This window comes from Helianthus annuus, chromosome 15, assembly GCF_002127325.2.
Source record: "Helianthus annuus cultivar XRQ/B chromosome 15, HanXRQr2.0-SUNRISE, whole genome shotgun sequence".
Classification (NCBI taxonomy): Eukaryota; Viridiplantae; Streptophyta; class Magnoliopsida; order Asterales; family Asteraceae; genus Helianthus; species Helianthus annuus.
The window spans coordinates 66659505-66669763 of record NC_035447.2 but is presented as its reverse complement, the minus strand read 5'-3'; the positions used below and the strand labels follow the sequence as shown (position 1 = coordinate 66669763).

The 10259-nt window shown below is 34.0% G+C and overlaps 2 protein-coding genes and 1 long non-coding RNA gene across 10 annotated transcripts; all 3 read left to right on the top strand.

Annotated features, from left to right (window-relative positions):
• Positions 1 to 921: 921 nt before the first annotated feature.
• LOC118487226 (lysophospholipid acyltransferase 2-like) lies at positions 922 to 1806 on the top strand. The gene is made up of 2 exons (XM_035983869.1): positions 922 to 1382; positions 1471 to 1806. The coding sequence occupies exons 1-2, from the start codon at positions 956 to 958 to the stop codon at positions 1575 to 1577; spliced, it is 534 nt and encodes a 177-aa protein (XP_035839762.1). The 5' UTR covers positions 922 to 955; the 3' UTR covers positions 1578 to 1806.
• Positions 1807 to 2023: 217 nt separating this feature from the next.
• Positions 2024 to 5326, top strand: LOC110895628. 8 transcript variants are annotated; one of them, XR_004880886.1, is made up of 7 exons: positions 2157 to 2174; positions 2667 to 2721; positions 2833 to 3061; positions 3546 to 3622; positions 3997 to 4637; positions 4711 to 4775; positions 5128 to 5326. It is a non-coding gene; the product is annotated as an uncharacterized LOC110895628 (long non-coding RNA). The 8 variants fall into 8 exon arrangements; XR_004880889.1 differs by lacking the exon at positions 2667 to 2721 and having other exon boundaries at positions 2024 to 2174; positions 2833 to 2949; positions 3973 to 4637; XR_004880887.1 differs by lacking the exon at positions 2667 to 2721 and having other exon boundaries at positions 2024 to 2174; positions 2833 to 2949; positions 3782 to 4637.
• A 373-nt stretch (positions 5327 to 5699) lies between these two features.
• Positions 5700 to 7262, top strand: LOC110895629 (serine/threonine-protein kinase-like protein ACR4). Its single transcript, XM_022142947.2, has one exon. It carries the CDS (start codon positions 5929 to 5931, stop codon positions 6994 to 6996), a length of 1068 nt encoding a protein of 355 aa, XP_021998639.1. The 5' UTR covers positions 5700 to 5928; the 3' UTR covers positions 6997 to 7262.
• Positions 7263 to 10259: the final 2997 nt, after the last annotated feature.

Here is a 10259-nt window from a genome sequence, read left to right as displayed (position 1 = left end):
TCAGAGATATGTTAATTGATGGGATGATATTCAAGTTTTAACCTTTAGTGGATCCTGTTCAAGATCAAGAAAATGCAATTCCAGTTCTTTGGTATTCGTTAATTTAATAAGTTCTGCAAGCTCTTTGACACATATCAGATATATCATATCTTCAATAATGATGACCCATAAATTCTCGAAGATAGAAAATTCCTGAACCCTAAGAGCACATGAAATAGTTATCCACAAATATACAAAACAGATAGGAGAGTTCTAGTTGTGTATAAGTTGTCACTTGTAATCATACCTGTTGGCTAAACTTGAGGATTGCACATACTCGGTCTCAAAGTTCGGGCATCTTTCCACCATAACCAGTCTCATCCCTGTGCATAATGCCATATCTGTCCAACATCATACATCAAAAATCATGTCTATGTACCCCGGCTTCAATGAGTGTTACGATGATGCATATTTAGCCGATATACTCTTGTAAAATCACTTGTGAAATTACAATATTTATTTAAGAATTTACAAAATAGGCATACAAACACATTCTATCTAAACACATAAAGCACATTTACTTTTATCACAATTTTCTTTACACATAAAGCACATTTTCAGCGATCAGTTCAGTTCTCGGGTTGCATGATAAGCAACAACCAATCTTTGTTTACATAAATCTACCACATCTTTCTTTAAGTGTATTTGCGTACCAAAGAGTTAGGCTTAACTATTATATACACAGATCTACCAATCAAACAAAACCTTTGCCAATAAAACATGAAACAGTGAGCAGATGGCAAGGAAACCGTCCATTCAAAATCATGCACACAAAACCTCTGCCAATAAAACAACCTAATTACTTATCTCAGTAACATAACGTAGTTCAAACACATAAAACTTTTAAAGTTACTTATCTCAATAACCTAATTTCATATACAATTTTTATGTAATTAAAGCTTAGAATGTAAGTTTTATGTTCCTTGATTATTGGGAATTTAGATACAAAGCATTTGATGAATTGGAAGGGATTGAAGCAGCTTGGAATCAAATAAAGGTTTCGGGTTTCTTGAGCCATCCGGAGGAGCTAGAGAGTCTATACTCGGAAGTTCATTTGCTTAAAACGCCTAAGCATAAGAACATTATAAAATTTTACAGTTCTTGGGTTGATACAACGAAGGAGCACATCAACTTTATTACTGAGATTTCCATCTCAGAAGATTCTATCATCATTTTTACCCTCGGTTTCAGTGGCCGGACTGATTCTACTCCACCCGAAGCCCGAGCCCGAGCCCGATGGGACCGTGCAAAAAATGTTAATGTTTTGGGTGTTGAGTTTGCAAAGAGTTCAGTTGAGGTACCATTTGTGTGGCATATCCAAGTCAGCACATGGATTCGTCACTGTGAGTCACTATCCCAATGCTTTTTTTAGTTATATATGATTTATTTAAACTTAAATGTGTCTAACTCTGTGTTTTTTTTTTTTTGTAGTTGTAGCTTGCTTTCACCAGATTTCACCAGAGGCTACTCGACAGGTATTAGGCACTTACACTATTCGGAATAAATTTTTCGTTAATCATGATTACGACTTATTATAATAACAAATAATCTTTTAATAAAATAATTTAAGGGGTTGTATGCATTAAATATAAACTTTGAGCGACTTTCAATCCCTTTGCACCGTTCCCTTTTTAACTATTTTTTATTATAAATAATAACACGACCGAAATCGACTCATTTATTAGTACATTGCACAAATTGCTAACCTCTTTAAATTCTTTTTTCTTTCATGAATCCCTGAATGCTTTTATGGAGATTCTAAAGGTAACAGTAAGTTGGTAATTTTACGAACGATCTAATTTCTTGAAACACGTGCCATATATATAATAATCTGACATGGGTGTGTGCAATTGCAATGTATTTTCAGGTACCTATAATTCTTTGTAAGGGAAATACGCAAATCAAGGTTGCTTCAATTCAGGGACTTATTGAATTACTTACAACTGGAATGCAAAGCGACACCACCAGATCCAGCTGCAGATGCTTTCTTTTCCAGTACGATCCGCTAATATTCGGTCGCAAAAGGCCAAGGGTGGAGCCACTGCAGAGAACTCGAGCAGATCAAGGTCTAATTTTTTTCACTGGCTATTGAATGTCATTGCAATTTTGTAAGGGAAGCTCACACTGAGAAAGAGGTAATGGCATATCGATTTTATTCATATTTTTTTAACTTTCTATATTACAGTTGGGAATTTTGGTTTGATTCCAGCCATTGGTTTCAAGTGAGTTATTGATTAAGGTTACATGTGGCAAGACGGGTCAAAATATTTTTTTAGAATAAAATTACTTGCAACGTTTATGTAGGGATACTTGAAAATTATAGATTACACAAGCAAAGTTCCTGATCGAAACTGCAATCCTGATTAAAAAAAAGTTTTCAAATAGGGATGTTCATTGCTTTTAGCCTTTCTGTATTATTATCCATTTGGCTCATGTTCATGTAAAACAAACTTCAGTCGTCCCATGGTACAACTTCAAGATAATGCCCCTTCTTTAGTAAAATTCCAAATCATCTACAAGATAATACTCCAATTGTTCAAACTTAAGTTTTGAAAGCTTTGATGCAAATAATATAAATACTGTCATATTGGGTTATCGAGACCATCTGTTGACCATTCTGAAACTAGGTACAATTTGTTCCAACTGAAGTCTTGAAGGTTTTAAGATGTATCACATTAAACTGTATGTAATCACACCTAAGTATCTAAATACTCCAAGTAATATAACAAGATTATGTCGATTTGATTATATGGATGGTGGGTGCTGACTTAATCAGATACTTTATTTTTACAGTCATCACTACCCTTGGTCGGACATGTGGGCCATTCAAGCTTTGATAGCTATTCAGAACCCTCTACCACTTGAACAATTTATAGAAGCTACAGGTCGTCTCAAGATCTACATGTTATGGTACTTTGGTCAAGTTTTTGTGTTTTAAGATGTCAAGCATTTCCAAGTTGATATGGAATCATACAACATAAGAGAACCATTAAGTCAAGAAAGGAACGATGGGAAGTTTAGGGTATTTTTGTTTTTATAATTCTTTTAAGTATATAAGCGTATTTTTGCAACTTTATGTTAGTTCTATTTGCATTAATTCTATGGAATAAGTAACACCAAGGCAGTTCTATTGTATGTACATTCAAGACCGTTGGAGGCGTTATCCAAACCGAAGTTATTTGGAATCGATTAGATTTAAAAGGACATTTTTTTGTGTTCGGTTGCAGCTGGAACAAAAAAAGAACTGGTTATAGTTTGATAAATTTGTTATTTTTAAGTTTTAATAAAAAGAGGTAAAATAGACATATTATTATTTTATTTTAATAAAATAAGTTCAAATTGGTAAATTTGATATTATATGGTTTTAAGGAAAAGGACTTATGTAATTTAATTTTTGGGTTTGGCATATATGTAATTAGTAGAGTTAATAGGGAAATAAATGTAATTGCCCCTAACACGATATTTTTTACGCTACTTTTTTTATTTTATGTTTAAATTTGTCGCAGTAACGTATTTGGAGAACAATTGAGCGGGTATCACGGTGTTCGGATTTATGCTGGATAGGACTTCATTGCACACTAAGGTATGTTCATTTCCCTTGCATATAAGTTAATGACTTTCCTTTATTGATAATTAAATTTTGTCAACTGTCTGGTTTTATTGAAGCATATTGGTTAATCAGCAAAACTAGAAAGATTTGATTAGCTATATATTCTAATGAAAATCGTTTTCTTAAATTCAGGTAACGATCTGCCAATCTGAGAGAGTAGGAATGTTGTTGTATCCGATTATTTCAAATGGTTCGAGATTCTGTTGGTGAATATAAATGATCTGATATGGATAAATTCTTCTCTATGTATTATGATACAAATGCTTCCTAAGTTCCTATCAAAACCATTACCTTCATTTTTTGTTTGTACGTATTTGTTATAGATTCTTCTGGTGGCATTGTTGCAGATAACCAAGGTAAGTTGGTTTTTAGGGATGTTTTTTGGTTGCAATGTGTCGAAAACTCCTTTCTGCATTTGCGGCTCCTTATTACCCATTCGAGTGGTCTACGTGGGTTCCGAAGAAGGTTGATGTTCTCTGTTTGAGAGCAGAGCAAAACCGACTCTCAACTTTAGAGGGCTTGCATTGAAGGAACCTTGTATGGGGTTCGATAAAGTGTCGTTTGTGTGGAGAATATACAGAGACGTCACACCTGTTCTCCTCATGTTTCATAGCAGCAAACTTATGAAGTAAAGTAAGCTAATGGTGTGAAATTCCGCCAATCTTTGCTTTCACTTTTAAAGACCTACTGCAAGCGGTAATTCTCACCACCTGCTGGTCATATGGAAGGGCGAAACGGACTTATTTTTTCACGCAGAAGAGTTATTCTTGAGCAGCTGCTAAGCGAGATCAAAACAATGTCATTCATGTGGGTCAAAAATCGAGCGAAGCGTATTGAGGTAGAATGGGACAACTGGCGAAGATTCGAGGTTTCAAATGTTTTGCTTTGTCCATTTGCAGTAGGAAGTAATGTTGTACAGCCAGTATGCTTCAGTATGGTACGATATCGGTACTGTATTGTTGTCAAATCAACGCCACCTGATTTGATGGTGTATTATCAGTAACTTTTTTTTTTTTTTTTGTAATTGTAGATTTAGTGAAACATGTTATTGTTATGTGCAGGAGGAAGCAGGGAAACTCAAGTTTGTATGCTTATCGAATGATAATATTGATGAACATATGATGTGGTATCTACTGTTCTCTCTTAATTTGCATATTTAATGTTTTTTCACCTTGATGAATGGTTCGGTATGCAAATGATAAAATTGATGAACATATGTATTTACAAGTTAATTGGATTACGAACACATCTTTCATTAGGATAATATTTACATATAGAAATCTTATTTTTTTAATTATAAGGGGTAATGATAACTTATGTGGTGTAGGAAGTTGCGTAGTCAACTAACTAAATGTTGTTAGTATCTTTAAACTTTTATATTGTTTCGGTTTAAGGTTTAGATTGGATTACGAACATATCTTTCATTGGGAGATTAGTTACTTTGTGATGTTATTTAATGTTCGTCCTTTATTTTGCAGATCTTTAGTGATGGCCGTAGCCAGAAGTTCTAGATGGCTTAGAGAAACAGTAAATGTTGTTTGTCGGGGGACACCTTAATCCTTGATAAAAGTAAAAAAAAAAAAAATAGAATTTTTTATATTTCTATGCATTTTAACTGTATTTTCACTTTGTCAATAAGTAATTTCTGTAATAAATATGTCACTTTGTTTGTATTTATATTATTTGTACACTTTGTGATAATGTATATTAAATTTTCCGACCAGCGAAGTTCGCGGGTGATAACCTAGTAACTTTATATATAGAAAGAGATTATAAGTTTTGGACCCAGAAAAAACCGGGCCTTGTGAGGTGGCACCACTTCACTTGCCCAGAACCTGCTTTGTCGTCGTCTCCACAACGCTTAACGTTTTCCACCGCGCCATAGCCGTGGTTCTCGATGCCTACACCACCATGTTGCGACACCGTCAGAGGGGGTGCAACGTCGGTGGTGGTGGAGGGGGTGCATTAATGATCAGACAAATGACATCTTGACTAGTAACAGACCAATATATCTTGTTGTATTTTCCATATTACTCTCATAATTTCCAACTGTTCACATTCCAAGTCAAAGCTCTATCTGTCCCACTCCTACACCCTCTCTCTATATATTCCCTATATATACACACACACATCCAACTTCCTATCTAACTTCTTGTAACTTTCTCAATTCGTCGGCTTGACTTTTCATCACATCTTGTTTTTCTATCATCAAAACCACAAGAAATTTCAATCATTACCAAGAAAAATACTTCAGAAAGCTTTCCATCTTGATCTCCAACATGAAGTATGGTGAAACCATCGTGTATGATCTTGTTCTTGCTCTTCTTTCATTAGCAATCATCTTGTTCATCATCTTATTCGTCCTCATCATATTGAAGAAGAAGAGGAAGAACACGAATTCAAATGCGACCGTCTACGATCAAAAATCCGATCAAGAAAGCCCGTCCATAAAGCCTTGTGCATCACCCTATAGTTTGGTGGATATCGATGTTGCAACCGACGGATTTAACGAAAGAAGAATCATTGGAAAAGGGCGGTTAGGGACCGTTTATGCAGCCGTGTTGGCCGGAGGGGAACTAGTCGCGGTTAAACGAATTTACCCGCGTTTCGTTTTAAGAAACGCTGGTTTAGTGGGAGGGTTAGGGTTTTCCTCCGTACTAAAGTGGTTATCTTTAGCTAATCACCCTAATGTGTTACCCATATTAGGGTTTTCGGAGGGTCCCGGGGAAAGAATTGTGGTAATGGAGTTTATGGGCATGATGAGTTTGGACTTCTACCTACACCAAAACCTCGATGGCGCATCGTTATTGGATTGGGGCCGACGGTTGAGGGTCGCGGCGGGTGTGGCTCGAGGGTTAGAGTACTTGCATGAAATGGTGGCACCACCTATTGTGCATGGTTGTGTGAAGCCTTCAAATATTTTAATAGATGTGAAGTTTAGTGCCAAAGTTTGTGATTATGGTCTATCTTTTTTAGCACCTGATGAGAAAGAAGGGGTCATGGGCTATGTTGATAGAGAATATTGGGTTGAACCAAAAGGTGGTTCTAAAGAAAGTGATGTGTATGGTTTAGGGGTGGTTTTGTTGGAGTTGTTGAGTGGTAGGAGATGTGAAGGGGGGTTGATTGTGAAGTGGAGTTTGCCATTGATTAAAGAAATGAAAATTGATGAGCTTTTGGACCCAAGGTTAATGGTGCCTACTGATATTAAGCCTCTTGTTAGATTGGCTAAAGTGGCTAGTGCTTGTGTGAGTAACTCTAGGAAGAACCGGCCTTTGATTGGTCAAGTTGTGGCTATTTTGAATGACTTACAAGATGAAGTAATGCTTTGGAGTAACGGTTCGTTTTAGAAAAATAGTTATCCTTTTTTACGTCATATCAGAGGACTTTCAGTGACGCAAAGATTTGTCAACAATCATTCGATGAAAGCAGAATCTTTCAGTAATTCATCGCTCAGTGTCCGTGGATGATTTTTTCGCCGTCGAAGTTGCTTTATTCTTGAATCTTTGTGTGTATAATTGTATAAATATGGATTTTAATGTTATAAGACAGTTGATTTATCATCCATATGTTTTGCACAAAAGTGATGAAAAAAGAAAGATATGGGTTGGTTTAATTTGTTTACCCGTTTTATGTTTGGTCAACTAACTTTAGATATCACAGAAAAAACAGATATCATAGAAGATTTTCAAAACAGAATTTGACTTCCGAATCAAGTCAGACAAATCCCATTAAATTTATAAATAATCTGGAGATTTGAAATTATATAATTAATATGGATGGAGGTGATTAGACTATCCACTATGGTGATCAAATTACACAAACGGTTGCCACATGGCAAATAAGACAAAATTGTAGGAAATTATTTTAATTAAATAATTGAAATTTATGAACAACCAGGTTGGTATGGCAACCAATGGTTGCAACCAACAACCAACATAATATTAATTCTTTATTCTTTTTTCTATTATTTAATTCTATTTCTTTATAATATTTAATTCTTTTTCCTTTTTTTTATTATTTAACTTCTATTTGTTTATATAATAAAATATTAGTTTAGGTTGGGTTGTGATAGTGAGTGAAAAATTGGATTGGGTTGGATTGTGTATGTGGAAGAGAGAGAAATTAGTATTTTAATAAAAGATTGGGTTGAGTTGGGTTGTGATAGTGGATAGTCTTAGTTTTCTTTTTAACGGATAAAATTACATTATACGTGCTTTTTACGGGATTTGAATTCACAACTATTTGATCTGGAAACACATCACTCTATCATCTGGCTTATAAACTATTTTTTTAGCCGTATGTTACTAAATTTATTTTTACTTTTTTCCTTTCTACGTTAAATATGAAACTTTAACTTGTTTATTTACAAAATCTTAAGTATTTCTACAAGCCAAACTAGCCATTTTTAATTATTATAACTTTTTGTTAGCAATGATGTACTCCAGTAAATGCAACGACAAGAGGAATGCGCCGCTGACAAATGAGGGGATGCTTCAGTTGGGGTATAACCAAGCAAAATGAGTTTAGTTTGCCGTAGAGATCGATGCTATTGCTGGTTGAATCCATTTGAAGTGCCTCCTTTTAAACTCGCCACTACAAGAAATTCAAGAATCAGTGGCGACACTTTTAGCGGCGACATCTAAAAAGTCGCCACTAAAGATCTTGATCCGGGACACCCACATTTAACATCATCTGAGCCGTTGATTGATGTTAGATCAAATGGACAGAGAATAAAACAACAATGGACTCTCCGCTTTTATTTTAGCGGCCATTTTCCCTCCACCACTGGTCTCTCTCACCCCGCACCACACGCCACTGCCGGAGCACCTCCTTCACTCCACTTGTCGCCGCTAATACTTTTAGCGGCGGCAATGGGGAGTATTAGTGGCGACAAAAGTCGCCGCTATTGCGAGAATTCTTTGTAGTGCGCTAGGCTTGTTGAACCGATGAATTGAACCGAATGAAGTGGTTAGAAGAAGTAAGAACAATGAAACTCAGAAGGCAAAACTATGCACTTAACAGTGGTTTGTCCTACCTCATAGAATGAGGACTCTTAAATTATTATTATTATTATTATTATTATTATTATTATTATTATTATTATTATTATTATTATTATTATTATTATTATTATTATTATTATTATTATTATGTGTGCTAACTTTTTAATCAGAATTTTTTTTTTTTTGTACGGGTGAACTTGGGTTATTTTCGGAGTACTCCGTTTGTCTAGTGGGTGCCCGGTGCACCTAAAGTGCTTGGAATTGATTATGTTGGTCGTTAAAAAAAGAAAAAGATTGTTGTTGCCAAATCATTTCCTTTTAACAATATACAAGTTTAAAATATTCTTGATTTCCATGATTTACGTTCGAGTCTTGACAAACATTTATGTCTATTCCATTGTCGTTTGTCTTAATTTTAATACTATAGAATACATGCATATGATATGAAAATACTAATATTAAATTATTGATTGAATATATGATATGTGGGTGATGATTTAAATCATTTTAAAGTTAAAAATGTTAATTTATTCCTTATATATATTTTTAATTTTAACGCGTTCAAACATAAAATATTTATAACTCTTACAGTTGTACGAGTTCCAATAGTTCCTTTTTAATATAACACTAGCGGTAAGACCCGTGTGCAAACACGGGTGGTTTTAGAAACCATGCATACCATATTTTATTAAACGACGAATGAGTATACATTTTTAAGGTTTAATTAAAATAGATTATAAAAAAAGGAACATCTTTTGAATAACAAATAAATAACTAATATAGTGGAACATCTTTTAAATAACAACTAATAACAATCAAGCACATACTGTTCTTTCTATATTACATGACCGTAAATCTTAAAACATCAGATGAACTTTGACCACTTTGGTAAAATAACAACTTTTAAAATAATAAATTTCTACGATTCCAACTTCTGTTAAGAAAATAATCAACAATGATAAAACAAGTATAATTAATCCATTAACTAATCAATATTCCTCTAAATCGATATGTTAAGAAAATAATCAACAATGATAAAACAAGTATAATTAATCCATTAACTAATCAATATTCCTCTAAATCGATATATTATACATTATAAACTAGGTTAGTTCCCCGTGTGTTACACGGGTTGAACAATCTAAACTATATAATAAATATTTATTGTAAATGCAAACCAAAGATGGAGACGTTTATATACCAAATTGATATAAATGAGTTAATATATTTGAGTGTGTTCCCTTTTCGTCAACGAAATTTAAAATTTATGGTTAGATAATTTATTAAAGAGTAAATTGTCATTTTAGTCTCTGAGTTTTGGTCCAAATTGCCATTTTAGTCCAAATAGTTTTTTTTCTCCTCTGGGTCCCTGACTTTTCCTTTTACTTGCCATTTTGATCACATTGTCTAATTTAGTCTAAAAACCAGGTTATAATTAGGGGTATTTTGGCATTAAATTATTATGAGGTTTATAAATTATGTTGTAAACTACCCCTGGTTATCATTACAAAATAGTTATGACCAAAATACCCCTGGTTATAACCGGATTTTTAGACTGAATTAGTCAATGTGATCAAAATGGCAAGAAAATAGAAAAGTCATGGATT